At 40.2% G+C, this 21,818-nt stretch overlaps 2 protein-coding genes across 2 annotated transcripts; both read left to right on the top strand.

The window, feature by feature from the left end:
* Window positions 1–810: 810 nt before the first annotated feature.
* On the top strand, window positions 811–12,105 carry LOC120551544 (regulator of G-protein signaling 9-like). Its single transcript, XM_039789028.1, has 17 exons — window positions 811–986; window positions 2,889–2,985; window positions 3,915–3,965; window positions 4,081–4,187; window positions 5,880–5,931; window positions 6,010–6,068; window positions 6,144–6,220; window positions 6,305–6,386; window positions 7,817–7,879; window positions 8,782–8,811; window positions 8,975–9,036; window positions 9,946–10,059; window positions 10,143–10,258; window positions 10,429–10,516; window positions 10,843–10,981; window positions 11,105–11,187; window positions 11,588–12,105. Exons 1-17 carry the CDS (start codon window positions 918–920, stop codon window positions 11,772–11,774), a joined length of 1,476 nt encoding a protein of 491 aa, XP_039644962.1. The 5' UTR covers window positions 811–917; the 3' UTR covers window positions 11,775–12,105.
* Window positions 12,106–12,522: 417 nt separating this feature from the next.
* LOC120551545 (regulator of G-protein signaling 9-like) lies at window positions 12,523–16,555 on the top strand. Its single transcript, XM_039789030.1, has 2 exons — window positions 12,523–14,305; window positions 14,647–16,555. Exons 1-2 carry the CDS (start codon window positions 13,851–13,853, stop codon window positions 14,807–14,809), a joined length of 618 nt encoding a protein of 205 aa, XP_039644964.1. The 5' UTR covers window positions 12,523–13,850; the 3' UTR covers window positions 14,810–16,555.
* The last annotated feature ends 5,263 nt before the right edge of the window (window positions 16,556–21,818 follow it).

Here is a 21,818-nt window from a genome sequence, read left to right as displayed (position 1 = left end):
TTACCATCAATCTTAAGTCACTTTTTGCTTTGCCGTTTGTGTCTTGCTGACTGAAACAAACGTAACATTTTATCCCACGTATGCCTTGACAAACACAAATATATCTACATGAGGTCGATGTAGAAATATGTCAGTTGATATTTGAAATAAAGCAGTTATTAGTCTTAACGGTTTTTTACGACGCTATCACACAGTTTATGATCAAAACACACATTCATGTGATGGTGCAACTCAATTCAAACGCTATGTACTGTGTTTTACTGACAAGCTAATAAAACATTTGCAAGTTAATTTAACGCTACGCGACTTGACTGATAACGGCACGGTACTATTTCGCACTCTGCTGGTTCACTTTGGTAATTGCGTAATTTATAGAAAAAGCCGCGCTCTGATTGGTTGATTCCCCTTCTCTCTTTAGGTATGCTGCCTTTAAAGGCTGTTGAAAATATGAACATTTATATTTGAACGTTCTTCAAACGTTCAATAAAAATGTAAAATGCAGACAGAAAAGACTCGACCACAGAAGAGTTGTCAATATTTGTTGAATAAAGTGTGATTTATTTTATTAAATTGGAATATCCTTTATACTTGTATGTCATTGATATATATCGTATCGTTATTGATGATATTGTACAATATTGTATAATGATATTGCATTTGCATAGTTGTTTATAAGTGTCTCAAAGCTAATTTAATCATAATGTCCACTTTAATGCGAAAAATGACAGTATATTTACAATATCCAACCTTCCAAACAGGAGTTTATGGTGAACACTCGAAGGCAGCATCAGTGTCTATCGTTGCACCTTCTTTTCAGCATCCACACACTACACAGGGCTCACAGGCGACAGTGGCGTTACACGTGTGTGTGTGTGTGTGTGTGTTGTGTGTGTGGTAGAGAGTGATCATTAGACACCATGACCATTAGAAACCCTCTCCGGGATCATGGACAGAGGTATCGACCAAGGATCGCTTGTCTCAAGAAGGTAGGCTGTCCTTTTACATCAGAGATGATGACCACAGCCCTGCTTAGGCTGGACTATAACTATAGATAGGACATATTGGTAATTCTCCAACGCAGTGCTTGCGCTTGAGTTGTCTGCTGTATCCTCATAAACCGTGGCTGTTGATATTTGTTCATATAAACTGCGTTAGCTCAGAAAAAAAAACTAGCCTATCAGTATTTTCCACAGGTCCTCAGGGCAATCCTGGTTTCCTTAAGCTTGAGTGTAGAGATTTATTTAGGTTAGACATTTTTTTTTAAAGCAACAACGCTTACAGGTACCTTTTGGACTACAGAATGCTTTGAGGAAATACAACAAAACAGATAACACATATGCCATATTTCAAAATGCGTGCAAATCTGATTTGTAGTTACCCGACTGATCAGAATTAGTGAAAAAAAAAAACTTCACAAGTAGCCTACCAAGCATTTAGAAATACATGTAATCGAATGACAAGACGTCTGAACAGCAAACAAATGTCGTCTTGGTTTCAGTGGGTAGGCCTACTCTATCTGTTTGTCACACTAAATGTTACTAAACTGTTTTGTTGCATCCTATCACAGTGATAAGGTCATTCAGTTTAATAAGCACTAAGCCTGGATCAGTATCAGTGCTTCCATAGACACCAACCAAACAGCTGCTGGAGAGAAGTAAATCCAGGCACTGTGTATTGGACGGCAACAGCCCGGTCCTGTGGACAGAGCAGGGCTCAATTTGTCATCTCACATTTCAAGTTCTATCCACTTCAGGAGCTGGAATATGTATCATAGTAAAATAAGTTTGGCATTAGAAAAAACAGGAAATAATTCAAAAGCTCTGTCATTAGCAAAATATTCTCAGAGTCTATTGATCCCAGATGCAGCACTCACAATGTCCTGCTCACCAGGGACATGCTAACCATAGATATAATGCTAACTCATTTCCATGAGAACTTTGTGTTTTGGTCCATGAAAGCCCACTTTGGTCCGACTCAGCCTGGGGCTTATAGCCTCTCCAGGATGACTTCAAAGCACAAAGCCACTTCAAACAGGCCCGGGAGTCAGCCGCATACACTCTCTCATAAACACACACACACACACACACATACACACACACACACACACACACACACACACACACACACACACACACACACACACACACACACACACACACACACACACACACACACACACACAAGCTGAAATAATATACTGCATGTTTTCTTGCTTTCCAGTTCACACCTGAGCTGTGGGATCTGATGATATGATAAATAAAAAAAAAGTGTTTAGGAGCAGTGACTCACCGCAAAACCTTCCACACAAGCCAGACAAAAGCCATGAGATCAGGGCATGAAACAGACCTCTCATCTCACCTCTCTCCTTGTTTAAATGCAGCACTGAGATTCAGAGTTAATTGTAATGTTGTAGTTTTTGGTATAATTGTGTTGAGAGAGTCATTAATGACGCAGCATTTTCCTAATAAGAAGTATTAATTACAGGTGTTGATAGCGGGCCTTATTATCCCATGGGAACAATTTGCCTCAGAGATTTCAAATCTATGAAAGGCAATTAGATGCCATTTTCCAAATCTTTTATTAAACAGAAAAGAGGTAAACAAGGATGTTGTGCATGATGGGGATAATGATAATTATTATCAGCACCATCATGTCCTAGACAGTGGAGCAGATTTCATCCACAAATCCATCTAACCTCATTTTTTTATCCACAAATTTTACGTGCTGCCCTGATTTCCCCATCATGTAGGCTGCCTCCACAACCTGTTGTCAAAGAAACCTGTTGGCATGGTGACCTCTGCCCCCCCCCCCCCACCACCACCACCTACTCACAATCACTTGTCGTGGTAACCTCCTCCTCACCCCTTCATAATCATATTCCTTCGCAGGCAGAGAAGGTGCTGCTGGAGATGCAGGACCTCAAAACAGGAGTTAAGTCACAGCCCCAGAGACTGGTTATTACAACAATACCACACGCTATTACTGGTAAAAAAAACACACACACACACACACACACACACACACACACACACACACACACACACACACACACACACACACACACACACACACACACACACACACACACACACACACACACACACACAATATTATTCATATTGCTGAGTGAGTGTGCCTGCATAGTCTCACTGGAGGATACTGGAGCTCCGGGCTCAAACTTGAGAGCTACAGATTTAATCTCCATGACAACCCCTGCAGTCTCCGGGAGGCAGGGAGAGGGAAAAAGTAGGAGGTGAAGGAGGAGGATGATGATTGAGCGGGCAAGAGGAAAAGAGCAAATAGCAGAGACAGAAACAAGAGAACAACAGAGAGACAGCTAGGTAGAGGAGAAGAGAGGAAACCTAGTGAACTTTGAATCCAGGCAGTTTAAAACAGCTGAATGAAGAAACCAAGCAAACAGCTTCTCCTCTCCTTTTTATTCCTCCCCTCACCATTTCTTATCTACCTTTCTTTTCACCTCTACTTTTTGTCTCCTTTTTCTCCTCTCCTTTCCTCTCGTTTTCTCTCACCTCCTTTCCTCCTTCACTCTCCTTCTCTTTCCTGTCTCTCCTCACCTCATATCCCCTTTTCTTTTTTCTTTACACTCTTTTCCTTACTCCTCCCTCCGTTCCTTTCCTCTCCCTTCCTTTTCTCCTAGACTCTTCCTTTCTTTCTTCTCTTCCTCTTTTTTTTTTTTTTTTTTTTTTTTTTTTTTTTTTTTTTTTTTTTTTTCTTGTTTCCTCCTTCCTCCACATTAGCTGCAGAGGCTCACAGTCGGTAGTGTTGTATCAGGGGTCTGGCATTTAGAAGCCCACCTACCTATCAACACACACAAAAACCTATTTCTTGATGTTCACTGTCACTGATCACGGTTTTGTCACCTATGACTTCTCATTTCCGTCTTTCCTCCTCAGGGGAAGACATAATTGCGTGGTTAGCGGACAGATTCCAAGTAGACACACAAGGTGAGAGATGTGTCAGCTGATGCCATTCATATATTTACATGACATACAGAGTGAGTCAGCTGAAAGTGCCTCTTTTGATTAAATTCCTGCTCGTCTCTGCGCCTGTTGTCTTCAGAGGCGAGGAGTTTTGGCTCAATGCTGGTGGCGCTAGGATACATCTACCCTCTACAAGACCACAAACGCTTGGTGATCAAACCAGATGCGTCCCTCTATCGCTTCCAGGTAAACACACACCACATGTCAAAATCGCAGACCCCAAGGAAACTATCTTCCAAAATTGTATATCTAGTTTGACTGATGTCATTTTCACCTTGTAGCCACGGTTCTGCTGCAAAATAGCCTAGGGAAGGAACTTGTTTTGGTGGAACCACGTTCAAAAGATGTTTTAGTCGTGCAACAGAAAACTCCGATTGGACAGATAGTCTAGCTAGCTGTCTGGATTTACCCTGCAGAGATCTGAGGAGCAGTTAACCATAGTCCTCATAAATCCACCGGAGTTTAAAATTCCAACACAAAGAAAGCGAAAGGTAACGGACGTCTGGCCGAAAAAAGAGTGAAATCCGGCAGAATTTCCGGTGGCAACGGAGCAATCCCGGAAGTGGAACGTCTTAGATATAGACTAATTAGTATGTAACCCATATAATATATAAAGGAAGAAGTCAGTTGACTTAGTATAAAGAGTGATATAGTACGTTTATCTACTTTACGTAAGAAAACTACTTCTTTTAACCCAAACCACATGGTTCTTCACTGCTGGGGCTTGCACAGGCACACTGATCGCTCGTGTTGATGGACATTCGTAGGAAGGAAACTTTTCATAAGATATCATACAATCCGTATGAGAGAATACGTTGAATAGCGCTATGGAGCAATGTTTTTCCAAATGGGTCACAGTTTTTGTTTTTATCGAGCATTTGCAAGAGGATACACAACAATTAAAACAACAGTTGGTGGTGTTAGCGGTGGAAATGAATTCCACACATTTGTCAATCTGCAAGGATACACATTTTGTTGAGAAACACTAAATGTAAAAAAATTGCTTTTGTTTGTTTTAAAGAAAACTCAGGTAACCGTTTAAATTAAACACAGCCGTCAACATCCTACAATACAATACAAGATGTTTTTTTTGAAACTCACTGACTGTTAAATATGTTTGAAACTCTTTTGGTAAAATTATTAATAGGCTATATAATGTATCATTATGATTGTTTTAGTACATTTAAACATTAATCCATGGACAGTTTTTATTAGGTGCAAAGGCTGAAGTTTCGATGCAATGTGCATTTTCACCCGAGTCCATCAAAGCTAAATGCTGATAAAAACGCACATCAGTCAACATTTGTTGGCTTTAAATATGCTCTATAATTATATCAGGAATCTGGCTGGGTAGGGACCATAGTACCGTGATAATGAGACTCATTGCATTTTTCATTGCTGCCTTTCTTGGTTTAAGCACACATTAGCTTCTAAGGAGATAATTATGGCTGCACCTTTTGATCATTATGTTGAACTAATAGTTTCATAGTTCCGTCTATAAAAGTCCAAAAAATATGTCCCGGAGCGGCGGAGACTAAAGTGATGTTTTGTCAAACCAACAGCCCAAAACTCAAAGATATTTAATCTATGAGAAGCTGGAACTGGTGAACAGTTTTTCTTGATATTTGACAAAACAGGAAGGATAAATTAAGCTTCACTGAGGAACTTAGGGCATTCCAGCTTTAAATATAATGTTCGCAAAACTGCCTGGAAAATAGTTCACCATCAGCAAAGAGAAGAGTGTCACTATTCCTTTTGTTATGTGAAATCTGAAATTGGTCTGCTTTTAGTTTCCTGAGCAATGATACATTAACCTTACTTTGGTTCTGGTCTGTAAAAATAAATCACAATAAAACGTCTGACTTTTGTCCTCTTTAGACACCGTACTTCTGGCCCACACAGCAGTGGCCTGTGGAGGATACAGATTATGGTGAGTGAGACGGAAGTCGTTCACATTTTATCTCACGTCCAGTTACCAACACTTACACTTTCCCTTTCGCTATGAAAGCGATCTACCTGGCGAAAAGAAACATACGCAAGAAGGGAATCCTGGAGGTGCATGAGCAGGTGAGAACGTTACTAAATGAGAGTGATTCCTTTCTGTCTGCTGGCATTTGCTGAGGTGTTATTTTATGTCCTCAGGAGCACTATAACCGTCTTCACAAGTGGATGAATCATAAATGGGATTTCATAGTGATGCAAGCTAAAGAGCAGTACAGGTAGGTGTGTGACATACTCTGACATCACTCAGTTTTAAGATCGAGAAGGTGTTACTATGCTCTGTGTTTGTGTGTGACATTTAGAGCTGCGAAGGAGAGGAAGAAACCGGACCGTGTGGTGTTTGACTGCCAGGAGAGAGCCTACTGGGTGGTTCATAGACCTCCGGTGAGAACACACCCACACACACACCAACACACAGATAGTTATTAGACATGCACTGCTCACACAGGATACAGCTTCATAGTGGATTGCCAGCAGACAGACGTCTGAAAAATAAATTGCACTCCACCTCTATACTTCCCAGGGTATCTCATTATCTCTACCCATGATGCCTCATTACCATTACATGTCCAGTCAGAGGAAAAGTGCACCGCTGATTAATATTTCACACTACGTGGGAGAAATGGGTTGCAGCGGTTTGCAACTTGAGCTTGCGGCATCGTGAGTCTGAGTTTCACCCTGTTTGGATCCCTGACCAGGCTAGGAGGCTAACCCTTAACCCCCAGGGTCCCTGAAGGCTCAGGTTGACTAAGTGTCATTGAGTTTGTGCTAATTCAATTTCCCATTAAAGCAAATATCAACTGATATGGTGAAACCTTAATGTCTGCTTTATTACATAATCTTGAGGCCCAGACGTTAATTATTTCAGGGGATATTGTGTTACTATGTTGCATATTGCTGAATAAATTTGTATTTCATCAAACTATCTCAAACTAATTGACACACAAGAAGCCTGGGGCCTTTAGCTCTGTCGGAATACTTGTTGTTTCGACTTTTGTGGGAACATTTTATGAATATGTCTTGAGTTGCACCTTTTGCCCCACTTGGCAGTTGCATCCAGCACACAGACTCATCCTTTTCAGAATCAGAATCAGAATCAGAAAATGTATTGTCATTGCACAAAAATTGCAACGAATTTGCATTCTTAGCAGCAGTTCACCCAGTAAACATAAATCTAAATGTAAAAAGACAAGAAATAAATAGTAAAACAATACAATCATAAATAGAATAAATATACACACTAAAAGTACTGGAGTTATTGCACATGGTCCGTATGTGAAGGTGTGAATGTATGTGTGTGTATGTGTTTGTGTGTGTGTGTGTGTGTGTGTGGGGTGGGGGGGGGTGCGCTAGTGAGTGTGTGTGTTCAGTGTGGTGATGGCTTGTGGAAAGAAGCTGTTCCTGAGTCTATTTGTCCTGGTCTTATAGTCAAAGTCAGCTTCTATCTCATATAATATCATACTCCTGGGACAGACGTATGCTGCTGTTAAATGTGGTTTCAAGGCAATACATTTTTATATCCTCTGCTGGAAACGAACACATTACTTTAAGTTGTATTTGTAATGTGGAACAGTGAATTCACAAAAATCACATTTAACACGTGACCGGCCTCTTATCGTCTCAGACGGTCGGGAAAAGTGTGACACATTAGCAGCCTGTGATTAGCATTATAAAACAGCCATCTGCTTTAATTAATGAGTCCTTTTGTAAACACACAATGTGAAATAATTTGTTGTTGGTGTGTGTGTGTGTGTGTGTGTGTGTGTGTGTGTGTGCGTGCGTGCGTGTGTGTGCGTGCGTGTGTGTGTGTGTAGCCAGGGACAGTGAGCGCCATGGACTATGGACTGGATCGACTAATAGATCCCAACGCAGACGAGGTAACAGGTAAGTCTCTGTGTGACCTGTATGAAGATAATTCCTGCCAATCAGCTTATATTAAATAAGAGGCTTTAATGCCAGGTGCAGTAAAATTATGCTTGTCTTCTCTTTCCATTATATGTCTGCTGTTTCAATCATTTAACTTACCCTTTACTAAAATTAATTTATCCTCTCTTTCTTTTCTTCTCTTCTGCAGGCATTTCCATGACTCTCTATTTGTTTTTAGACTTTTAAACTGGTTATGAACACTCACACACACACACACACACACACACACACACACACACACACACACACACACACACACACACAATCAAGCAAGGCAAATTTATTTATATAGCACATTTCAGCAACAAGGCAATTCAAAGTGCTTTACACAAAACATCTAAAAAGCTAAACAGTTAAAGTGCAGTGTAATAAATTAATAATAATTAGATTTAATAAAAGGCAGTGGCAAACAGAAAGGTCTCCAGTCTTGATTTAAAAAACTGAGAGTTGCAGCGAACGGCAGTTTGTTCCAGATATGCGGTGCACAAAATCTTTGACCGAACTGTTGGTGGTCGAGTTGCATTGTGGGTAAGGTAGGCATCAAGTTTTGACAAGGAAGAAGAATGCATGAAATAACATTGTTATGAATCCAACAGTTATAGGAGTGCAATGCTAAATCGGGTGAAGTACTCTTTTAACCATAAGTCTTAACCCTCAATCAGCCCTTTGAAGAAGTAAGAATTATCCAAAATATCTATTTCATCTCAAATGTCGAAACCTCACAATGGTCCTCAGAAAGATACAAATACACACACACGTACAGCACAACATCCCTCTTTGTCTATGTAGATAGATTTTTTTGTGATATGACATGTAATCTGTAATGTAACATTTCATATATTTTCTGCCCCAGGCCAAAACACCCGACTTCTACGCGAGAATCGTGAGTGAGAATTTAAAGTCGACTTTCTCTGACTTTTCCATGATTTTTATTGTCATCCTGTTTGATCTAAACCAACAGTTATGTTATCCATCAGTGATCCCCAGAGACAGGTCTGTTTTCCTGACATTTTTATAGCTGTCATCTCTCTTCCGCTTCCCTGTAGATGATCTTTACTCAGCAGTCCATCATGAGGCCCAGAGTGAAGTCATCGGTGTCACTTGGCGCGTAAGATAGTTCATGATATTCTCCGTCTTCTTGTATCTGTGACAACACCACAGTCAGTTTAGATTGGTTGCATCATATAGTGTTTGTCTCAAAATAAGATCTCCACTGAATGACCAGCAAATGTAGCACAGGTGAAAGTCATGCACAGATGATATAGATATAGTAACTGTAGGTTTGGTCATGTCATCAGCATGTGAGGAGCAATACATTGGACTATTAAGTACTTTGAGACTGCGTACCTCCACCAAGGCAAAACCTGTTGCTCTGGTCACTAATTTACCACGGCAGTGCTTGATTAAGCCAGCGAGGTGACTCTTGTGCATAACTTACCGCTTTGGCTAACATTTAGTGGTGTGAGCAAAATAAATGGCCACTCCTGTAAGGGATTAATTCCCTTTTACACTGGAGAATACTGACATTACTTTTTAAAAGTATGTCAAAGTCTTTATTATGGAGTCATAGGAGTGCCATAAAAAATTATAAATCTGTAAAAAAATAATATAATGAACGTATATACAATAAATACAAGAATAAATAAGTAAATGAAAAATAAATTGAAAAGCAAAGGCAATAGTGAAAACAATGAGGAAAAATAAAGGGATAAAAATAAATTGACATTATATAATAATTTGTAATTTCCATGCAAAACAAATACATATTTTAAAAGATATAAATTATATTATTATTATTATAAATAAACAAATAAATGTAAAAATAAAGGAAAATGCTTGTAATTATTCTTTTATATTCTGTTATTTCTTTTTATATTTCCACATGTATTTTCTTATTCTTTTACAGATTTATTCTTTTATTATGAAGAATGGCACCATTCTCTTTAGCTGCATCCTCGTCTCTAATCTTAAAAGTTATTTCCTTCAGACAGTAAATTCTTTCTTGCTGTTTTTGCAGATTGGTGAAGTACTGTGCCACCTATAACAACCACGACCCTTTCCTCTCCAAGTGTCTTCCCAGCAACCCCTGGCTCACTGATGATGTCACGTACTGGACCTTGAACATGCCCTAGTGAGTCTGTTGAGGACGATACATAATCTATATTCTGAGTATATTTTCAAATAACTTGTTCGTTTTATGTGCGTGTGTAACAGTGTGGAAATACCAACTAAAATGCGAGTGGAGAGGTGGACGTTTAGCTTCGCAGAGCTGCTCTCAGACCCTCGAGGACGAAATGATTTCAGACTCTTCCTAAAGAAAGAATTCAGCGGTACGATGGTTGTTATTTTAATTAGATCACAGCCTTGATTACGAAAGTGTTACTGTTGCAAACGTGCTGCACAGTTTCTGCTCACACAGTGTTAATCTTTTTTGCCATTAGAAGGGGCTAAGAATAGTTTTCTTTTCTATTATTTTCAATTCTATTCTGAACCGTTATAGGTGAGAACTTGGCATTCTGGGAGGGTTGTGAAGATCTGAAGTGGGGCGAAGCTGCGACGATGAGAGAGAAAGCAGAGCATATCTACAAGTAATGTCTTCATTTATTCTCTGCGTAGAATATATTAGTCTTTTCTGATAAATGTTGATAGATGTTAGTGATAGATCAGAAACAATTAGTCGATTAGTTCAAGCCAAACATTCTCAGGTTGCAGTTTATTATCATATTTTTTTTTTTCATGATGAACTAGTAACTATAGCTGTCAGATATTTGTAGTGGAGTAAAAAGTACAATTCTCTCTGAAATGTATTGGAGTGGCATGAAAAGATCATAAAAAAGTCAATTACAAGTCCCTCAAATTAGTGCTTGATGCTAGTATAACGTTTCGTCTGTTTCTTCCACTTTCCTGATCCCAGGACATTCCTGGCACGTGGTGCACCGCGGTGGATCAACATCGACGGAAAGACGATGGAAATCACGGTGAAGGGCCTGAAACACCCACACAGATACGTCCTGGACGCAGCCCAAACTCACATCTACATGCTCATGAAGAAGGTCAGTAAACACAGCAGTAGTCGGTTTTAAACACAAAATAAGTATGATGTTATAGTTCCCGCAAGCTTGTATTCACAATCAGAACAAGCACTGATTCATGATGAGTCTGTGTGTATTTTGCAGGACTCGTACGGCCGGTACCAGAAATCTCCAGTGTTTAAGGAAACGGTGAAGAAGGCCATCTGTCCTGAGGAGCACCATTTCACGTGAGTGACAGCGTTTAATGCATACAATTTTGCATTTGATTAATGACACTCTGTAAGATGACATTGAGCTTTAATCTATTCCCTTTAATTGGGAAATAAACTTGAAAAGTCTGTCTTTTGATTTGATTATCTCAACCAGCCTGATAAAGAACAAGTGCGCCAAATGAGGGGGGGGGGGAGTGACATTGGTCTGGGAAACCAAGTTTATGTCTCTCATCTGTCTGGCTGATATTAGTGTCCCCGTAGCTTCCTAAAACCACCACATCCATCACTTTCCAAAACTTGATTTTAACGCTGCCTTTTCCTCCCTCCTCTTCCCTTTGCTGGTCTCTCTCTTTTTCTTATTTCCATCCGTCTCCTGTTTCTATAACCTTCCTTTCTGCTATTTCTCGTCTTCCAGGGATGCCCAGTTGGAGCAAAATGCAAAGAAGAGACGGCCCAGTCTCAGCCCCATCATCCTGCGGCAGATGGAGCAGGAGCAGAGAGCCAAGATGGCCGCCAATGTCGACATCACACAGGTCATGAGCAAACTCAGCAAGCAGGGCAAGGAGGCGCCCCCTCCTCCATGTCCTCCACCTAAGAAATAAACATACAAATGTGATGTTCACTGATTTTAAGAAATGATTTAGTGGAATCATTTTAAATAGATGCTGCAGTTTATTTCTTAATGCTAATGTTTAAACTTTAATGCCATTTTACTTTGTTTAAATGTTTTTTATAATGACAATGGATCAAATGCTCTTAGTGATGCAGACCTGCAGAAAATGATAACCTCACTGCAGGTTAACTCTAGGGAGCTTTATAGCATCTTTCAGCTCGTTGTTTTGGGTTTACAGCTTGCAAGTTTAAAGGTCCCATGGCATGACAATTTCACTTTATGAGTTTTTTTAACATTAATATGAGTTCCCCCAGCCTGCCTATGGTCCCCCAGTGGCTAGAAATGGTGATAGGTGTAAACCGAGTCCTGGGTATCCTGCTCTGCCTTTGAGAAAATGAAAGCTCAGATGGGCCGATCTGGAATCTTCTCCTTATGAGGTCATAAGGAGCAAGGTTACCTCCCCTTTCTCTGCACCCATGAGAGAGAGACATCATGACTTTCAAACGAGCAAAATGGCAGTTGGTCAAGGCCCCACCCCCACCCTCCACCTTGCCCCCCCCTCTCTCCTCCTCAATAGCTACAGACACAGAAATGGCAAATCCTAAGGAAAGCTCATTGTGGGACTGGCTCTAGTGGCTGTAATTCTGCACCAAGGCTGAATTTCGGGAAAGAGACTTCAGATACAGTATTAGGGGACCACTAAGGCCTATATAAAAGAGACTTCAGATACAGTATTAGGGGACCACTAAGGTCTATATAAAAGCATCCAAAGAACACCATGTCATGGGACCTTTAATGATATTAAAATACTCATAGACATACAGTATATATCCATACTAATGTCAAAGAATCTATTTCCAATGTGACGTTCAGTGGAAAGAAACCTCTTAGTTGGTGGTTGTTTCAGCTAAAAAATGCCACAAAATTAGAGCTACATCATCATCATGTATCAGTCAATTTCTTTCAACAAGTACAAGTATGTTTACAGTACGTAAAGTGATTGGGAATGGGAACGTGCACCACTGAGACAAGAATCAGACAAAAGATCTGCACACTGTATTAAAAGTTCCCAGCAATATTAAGTGTGTAATGGTTTGAGCAGAGAGAGAGAGAGAGAGAGAGAGAGAGAGAGAGAGAGACAGAGATATTGGTCAGCATTGTCAAATCACCACCACAAAGCAGAACGAGCAAAATATCAAGTGATTGTGATCTGCACGATTGTGATCAATCCATTTGATCCATCAATCCATTTGATACTCCCACAAAGGAGACAGGGCATGCTTCTGTGAAAAGGAACTAGAAACATCCAGATCAATATTATACAGGCATATATTAAATACGACACATAGGTTGAATCAAATTTGTATCATAAATCACATAAATCGTCCAGAAAAAAAACAAAAAAGTGGAAATCCAGTGGAAGTACAAATAGTAAACTAATATGAGGCTATTTTTAAGCTCACCCAACATCACCCCACCTACCTCTAATGGTAACGAGCCCTGCACATGTGAGACTTCTGGGTGTTTTTCCACCACACATTAAATGTATTTACCTGGCAAATGTCTCATAAAACTACTATAAGAAGTAAGGTTTGTGATTTGTGTGAAGTGAGCCTTTAAACACATCCTAAACTTCTCACATATAACACAAGTCACGTTGAGAACTAAGAAACGGCCATATTGAGACATCTGTTACTCTCTGTTACATTTCTGTCCATACAAGCTGTAACTGTTGTCTGTCTTGTTTTTCTTATAATACACACGTTGTACTGTACATCTTCACTCATACACTGTTCTTTATTGTACTGTGTTTTCTTTTCCATAAGTCATGAGCTAATAAAACACCCACAAACCACCTCATGTTTATGTTTGTCTTGAGTTGTCATTCATTTACTGTTTTCATGCAGTTTGATTGTCATGTAGCCCCAAAAATAGTTAGTTGGAGCCTAGTATGTATTACTAAGTTTGAAATACTCTGTCTATTTGGGGTGGACATGTTCTGAACATCATGGTGTTTAAGTAAGTATAACATTTTCAATGAAGCGTCTGCTGAAAGGTTTTCAAAATGCATTTATTTTTCTTTCTGACTTGTGTCTGTTGCCCTTTGACCTCACAGCTGTGCCGCTTCACCACTCCCGTCCCCCACCTCGCCGTCTACTCTGGCATCACTGACTTCCCGTCTGCCAATGCCTCGCCCTCTCTCCCCTTCCTGGCCCACTCCCCAGCTTGTCCGTCCCCCATCAGCGTGGCCTTGGACAGCACCTCGGCCTCTGAGCGGCGAGTGGAGGCCGGTGAAGGGGAAGGCGAGGGGAACCCTGCGGCTCAGGCCCCGGCAGGTGGAAATGTGTCCAAGTCTCGCATGGCTCTGTCCCTGCAACGTCTGCTGAAGCGTGGCTGCACCCCCGCCACCCTGTTCGCCAGCTTGTCGCCCAAATGCCACTCAGCTGCCGGGACAAGTAGCCGCATTCAGCCAATTAGCCCGGATCAACCTAGCCAGGCTCCGCCAAGACGGATTGGCAAGTGAGTGTGAGACACAATACAACAAACTGCACACAAAAACAGTCCTCTCACTTACTGCAGTCAGATACTCTTTAATCCATTTACTCTACTCTTTAAATGTGATGATTTAGTTTAAGGTTATATGTTAAGTCATCCAATTACACTCTGTCCGCTTAAAATGGGGGAGTAAGTATACAAAGGACTACAAATTCTAAATTGTTTTTCTAATATGAATGCAAAACCCTCAAATTAAAGCTGAAAGTCCTTCTCATTTTTTACAATTCAAATTCTTTAAGTTATTATGTTTAGAATATGGATATCACACACGTGCCTGACCAAGTCTTCTCTGTAACCCTCCACAGTTTTTTCCAGATTAAAGTGGATATTCCTCCAGAGTGCCGTATCTACCCCATAGAGTCTGAGGACGAGGACGAGGAGAACAGGGCTGCCTCTCGGGGAGGAGTGGGAGCCAAAGAGATCATCTGCCCCTGGGAGAGCCTCACTCCACAGAACGGGACGGGCTAATCGGCTGCATTTACACAGGTATAAAAAAAAGGGGGGGGTTTTAAATCTGTGTCGGTCTGAGCAGGCACATTTTTCCCATGTTCTGACAGAGATAAAAGATCTCACGTAGAGCATAAAAGGCGGAAAATCCCGGTGTAAATGTGGCCGCATTCTCACCACTAGGCCACAACATAAATACCAAACAACATGACTCAACGGTCAATCTGGGACACTGTAGAGATGGCTGTTTAGACTGAGTACTTACTGTGTCCATGTTTTAACTCCTTAAAGGAAACCTGCTGTATGTTTAGAGCGTCAAACACACACTGCCTGTAGGTCTGAAAGGGCCCACTTTTACGTCTGCTGCAGTATTATCCTCTTTTCCACTGTCCACGCTCAGTATTTTTTTAAACTGTTTGAGTCCCAATTCCTCAAGTGCAACTCTTCTCCTCGAAGAAATGTTTGGCAAGCCACCAAAAAAGGCTGTAAAGGTTTTTGGAGTATTGAATATTCAAGACCAATCAATAAACCAATGAATATTGTTTATTCATTTAACTTTTCGATGATATTTTCTTTAAATTGTGTTCCAGCTGATTGGCTGTTTCAAAGCCTTCTTTACACAGCCAGGATTATAATTCTAAACCCGCTGTTAGTAATTTGTATGTAATTTATATACAGAGGAAATTATCTTGGTGTCTTTGGCACAGCAACAGAAGTTGTATTCAACCATATTTTGGCACATTTGGTGTTTGGAACAAACCTGCATCTTACAAGCCAACAGGCATCAGTGTATTCCTTTAACTTTTGAAAGGAATACGCTGAACTGAACTTATTGACACAAGCCCTTATTGAAGTGAGCACCAGCTGGGCCAGCTGTTTAGGTTGGATGGCAGCTCAACTAGAGGACAACAGGGTGCACGAACATCCAAGCCCTTTGGGAAACTGAGCTGTAGCTTTCACATTCAAACCTCATTCTGTATTCATTAACAAACAGTAGCCCGACAGCAGCCTTATCCACCTTCACACACCTGAAATATTTCGTGTTTTTTGGCCTCAGAAGTGTCTACAAAGCAGGCATGTACACAGACATTCAGGGCCACAAGATAACAAAAACTACAAATGAAAAGAAATGCATTATTTTTGTGATTGCCAAGGAGCTGAAATAAAAGTTAGTATACAAAAAATGCATGTTTACATCCTAGAGAGTGATGAGCCAAAGCAGACAGACATATTTGGACTCTGCCTGTGCACATGTCTGCTAAAAATATAGATAACGTATTGATATATTTATTGAATAATGATCAGTTTTCTGAAGTAGAGAAGTGTTCTTGTGCTGCTCAATAGACTTACTGTAGATGCCTCATCCGCAATTTACTTACCTCTGACACATATTATGTGAAAATGACTGAAGAGATGCAGTTTTAGGTCAAATAAGAGCACATGAACAGCTTGTCTGCATGTTGCTTTTTTTCTGATCCGCTCCCGACAGGGAGTTACTGTAACGTGGGGTCAGGTGATAGTTTTGTATTTAGGTCCACTGCTGTTTTGTAGCTGTCGTATTATACTGTGCACTACTCTGAGCGAGGTGTTAGTATTTTTCTTACGTCTCTCTCCGTTGGGGGTGGGGGGGAGACACAGTACTGTCAGAATGTATTATCTTTACCATGTTTACAGATGCAAGAATGTGAAAAATACCTTGAATTTGTGTTTGATTTGTACATTCCATGGCTTGTGTCAAGTGCCTCAATAAATGACTGTCTTAACAAACAAGGTTCACCTTCTTATTGAGATGTTGCCTTTACATGTTAACTTAAAGGGTCAAATTACAAAAAAAAAACATTTTCTCACTTATCTGGACATGCAGATAGTTTTTTTGCCCAGATTTTCAGATCTGTCTACCTCCATCTTAAACAATGCAGGGGAAGGGAATGTATGTGTCTCTTTCCAGAAACAGTGTTCTGGTTACACTGGTCAATCCAGCAGTTTATCTATAGGGACTATTTCTTTGATAGAAAGAGGTTCCAATGACATCTGTTCACAGTGACTTCTGTACATTATTCAGAGCAACATGGACACTTAATTTGGAAATAGACGTTGCTGTTTTTTTATGTCATTTTTTAATGCTGTGTTACCCACAAAAACAAACATATCTAGTGGCAGAAATCTCAGAGACAGATCAAACCTATACTAAGATGTTTTTATGTAACATTCCTCTCCAGCCTCAGTAGGCTAAGTGGTGATGACAGCGATTAACCACTAGGTGGCGATATAACAATGGCAATGCGATCAAGGCGCCATTTACATAGTAACACAAGCTGGTGGATGGATATGGTGCATTAGTTCACTGAAACCTGAAATAATAAAAGAAACAATCTGCATTTACCATTTATCAGAATGTTTGTATAAATGTTTCCCTCATTAGTATTTAGATTATGTGAAATATTTTGAACAAGCTAGACAGAAACAGGTTTGAGTGAATTTGCCGTGCTCTAATTTCCACATAAACCTAACCAAGGTCAATATTTTGGTAAAGGTACGAACAGGACCATTCTACAATCTGATGTCCATGCAGAGTACATAAAAACAGGCACGAGTGCTTGTAGTCAACATCATTTCTCTGCCATCACCGAGGTTACTGAACTGAGGCCGGAGCACAGCTTTGATCTGTGTGTGTGTGTGTGTGTGTGTGTGTGTTTTTTGGTGTCTCTGAGCAGAACCGTCCGATCGCTATCTCACAATACCCACACAGGGATGTCCACACACAGTCAATTCATACATTAGCTTACCAAGGCGGAGGGAATTTATGCAACACATTTAACATTCATCTGAGGTGTGCATATATTAAAATACATTTGTGCGGAAGCTTCTTTTAATGAAGCCCTTGGTGTTTGGTGTTACACCTGAATGGGTTTTTCAAAAGCCATATACACACTTATCCTGGCTTTCATGTTGTTGTTTTTGCAAGGTTTTTCTGTCACACAGCCTCAGTTTGATTTGTTCATTATCTGTTTTCTGCCTTCGACTCTTTGATTTACCAGTTACCGATGGCTGGAATTATTGGACTGCATTTGCAAAATAGAAGAGAAATCAGTATTTTAAGCTGGAAATTGCAGCCAAAACTAAAAAACATATCTAATTCTATGACAAAAATCCTTTAAACTGGCCTATGTCGATCTGAAATGAAGACAGATATATCTGCTTAGACACTAAAAAACCGGACCCCAGGACAAACAGGAAAACAAAGTACCCTTCAAGGCAACACACACACACACACACACACACACATCTGCAGGCACACACACACACACACACACACACACACACACACACACACACACACACACACACACACACACACACACACACACACACACACACACATCTGCAGGCACACACACACACACACACACACACAGTCTCCGCAGACATAAACATGTGTCGGCCGCCATGTGTGACCTCGCTGTGACATGATGAATGACCAAATCAGAAGCGTAATGAAACGCCGCACATTCGCCTGCTGCTGCTTCCCTATGTATGCATGTGTGTGTGTGTGTGTGTGTGTGTGTGTGTGTGTGTGTGTGTGTGTGTGTGTGAGAGGACCTCAATCAGAATCACAGGTGACCTGGTGTCTCGCTTAGCCTCCTAGGTTTGACAAGAGCAGATAATTACCAGTGACCCCACACCTCGCAAAAACGAGGAGAGAAAGCCAGTGGCCATGAAGAGGAAGAGGAAGAATGACCTTGAAACTTCAACTATATTTAGGCCACCTTTATGGCCTCCTCTTCACACCACCTCACTTATCTTCCTCTGTGTTAGCCTTTAACCTCCTTCACACCTTCTTGAGCTCCTTCAACCTACGCAGGAAGAAAAGAACCTCACAAACTAGTAAATTATCAGTGATATTTTAGTTTTTTTCATAAACAGTATTTAATCATGTTTATTTGTGAGCAAGATATATAGATTTGATGTATTTTAGTAGGTATTTTATAAGGATAAGTACATACTGACCAATGTTTTATTTAGCTAATGCATACATAAAAAGGAAATACATATAACAACGTGTATTGCATTTTATTTCTGATTTGAGAGAGTGTGTGGTAAAAGTGTATTTTCTATCTTGTGATTAGTAGTAGTTTTCTTTTGTAAAACTTAAATATCAATGTTTGTTTTATTCAATATGTAACTGAGCTTTGGCAATAATGTAACTTAAACATTCATGCCAATAAAGTTTATTTGAATTTGAAATTTGAGAGAGAGAGGCAAGGCAATTTGGTCATGACCATGTCAGGTGAATTTCAGCCAGAATAAAACACTAAGAATTGTGACAGCGATGCCGGAGGGTGAAGTTTCGCAAGAATAACAAACCAACCACACACACACACACACACACACACACACACACACACACACACTTATGCATGCCCACGCATACAATCTTTGTCTCATGAGAAATGGTATTAATACCTGGCAGGCTTTAAAATGTCAGCTAGTCTCAAACAAGGTGCACAAAGAAACCAATTTATTTATGGATCTGACACTTCTCATGTCTTTCTGCTCTCAAGCTATTTTTGTTTTCAAAGTGTGTCTTTAGAAGGAGGAGGAAGAGAAGAGGAGGATGGGGCGAAGATGAAGATGCAGACAGACAAATTGACCGAGTGCTGAGAGTGTGGGCCGGCAGCCAAAGGGATCAACAAGTGAAGCCCTGAGGAGTTGGTATTTTAACCCACACTTTGGATAAAATGTCCCATCGGACGATTCTTCCATCTCTGACACATGGCCGTGATCAAAGAATTGCGTTGGGTGATAAAAATACCACGAATGTGGGCTAATCACAAATCTGCATCCAGTCCTGACGGCTGCTTTCTAACATGAGCTGGAGTTCATTTACTCTCCCTTCTGTCTGACTTCTTTTGTCTTTTCTTTCTTGCTCTCTGTTCTCCTTGCTTAGTATTCACCTCCACGGTCACACACATATTAGGCCAATCTCCAGAGCTGTTTACTCATTGAGTGATGAGTGACTGTTTAAACATCTGTCCGCACCAGTGTACACAGCTACACACACACACACACACACACACACACACACACATGGCTGCCAGATTGTATCCCAGAAAGCCAGTAACATAAGTGTCTACTTGGCTTTAAGATTTAAAGATCTACCAATGCAGTAATTCAAACACATTCATAATCAAATAATCAACCTTCTATAGTGTACTGGAATACTGGGAATATATTTTTGATGCATATACTCTTTATTGTAATTATTCTGAATCAAATGAGAATTTGCTTTGGCTGCATGATGCCTTCAAATGGAATGTGTAATGTTGTATTTCCGACTGGATATCCAATTATATTATGTTAAGCAGGTCAAGCGATTAAAGTCAAAGGAAAATTGTCTCACGTCGACTACAACAACTATATTCAGTACCGTTTTAGGACTGACAAATAACACACACACAAAAAAAAGATGACTGAAGCTAAAGCTGCACTAATCTATATTTTAAAATTAACAAATGGAAAAAAAAGTCAAAGACAAAAAGTAAATTTTATTTACAAAGCCCAATATCACAAATTTGTCTCAAGGGGCTTTACAATCTGTACCTCGATTTGGATAAGGAAAAACTCCCTAAAAAAAACTTAAAGGGGAAAAGAAATTAAAGAAACCTCAGGAAGAGTAACAGGACAGGACTGGACAGACTATATATAGTCATATATATATAATAGAATAACTATTAAAATGACAGTCTAGGGACACCTGGGTAGCTCACCTGGTAGAGCGTGCGCCCCACGTACAGAGGCCGTAGTAGCTGAGGGTTTGGTTCTGACCTGCGGCCCTTTACTTCATGTCATCCCCCCTCTCTCTCCCCTTTCATGCCTAAACTGTCCTATCAGATAAAGGCCTAAAATGCCAAAAAGATGTATAGACAATCAAGTTGATCCACAGAGAATTATCACCCGACTCTGCGGTTCATCTCTTTTTTTTTACTGTCGTTAAGCTTATTGTTCACATATTTTAATGCTACTAGGCTGTAGCTCTGCCTTCGACACATCTGATCTTACAATCCTATTCAACTGTCTGAATAAAAGGGGTTGGCAACACAGACTGTGACTTATAGTGGATATGTTCCTGTAAAAAAAGTCAAGAGTTTTAGAAATGCTTGCTCATCTCTGGTTCCATTCACTTGTCTCTGTTCCCCGGGGCTCAATTTTAGGATGCATTGTTTTAAATTTGCATTCTTCCTTTAGGGCCCATCATCATTTGTAAGCATGATCATTTGTAAGCATAAGATTGTTTCTAATTGTTATGCAGATTACTCAGGTTTGTGTCCAACTGAAACACAGTGATTCTGCTGGCTTGTTGTTTCTCATATATTAACTGTTGTATGTCTAAGAAGTTTCTAGCTCAGTGACATTAAAGCAGCTACAAGGAGTTTTATAACAGTCTCAATTTAATACTGATGCTGATGACATACATAAGCAAACGAGACCATCAGCGAGAACATTGACTATTCCTTAATGCCTGGCCCCGGGTCAGATTCCCCGTGAAATCAGACGAAACGATTTACGGCACGTAAAAGGAAGCAGGAGGATATTTTTCTTTTTTCTTTTCGACGTCAATATATGAATTAATGTTGGTGGCTAAAACAAAGTTTGCTTTGTTCCCCCATCGTCATATTAAAGTTATTACATAGCCACAGTGCCACACATAGATACATTCCCTCATTGCATCCTGCAAACAGCTGTCTTTTAAAAAAGAAAAATAGTATTAAAAATCAACTGTGTCTTTCTTTCACTCGCTTCTAAAAGAAATGCGCTAGCCCGATCAAGATCTTTATGACACGAGTCGGTGGTGCTCATGGAAACACAACGCTTTTGTCCACAGGCGCCGCCAAAATCAACGTAAAATTAAAGTTCCTTGTAGTTGCTTCAAATCAAAGATTGTTTCGTTTGTCACTTTTAACACCATTATCACTAACAGCGTCCACTATAGTCTCAGTGGTTTAGAGTCTTGTTCTTTTAATTGTCAGGT

This window comes from Perca fluviatilis, chromosome 21 (assembly GCF_010015445.1).
Source record: "Perca fluviatilis chromosome 21, GENO_Pfluv_1.0, whole genome shotgun sequence".
In the NCBI taxonomy this organism is placed as follows: Eukaryota; Metazoa; Chordata; class Actinopteri; order Perciformes; family Percidae; genus Perca; species Perca fluviatilis.
Note: the sequence above shows the minus strand (reverse complement) of the source record. Positions and strands in the feature narration are given on the sequence as shown.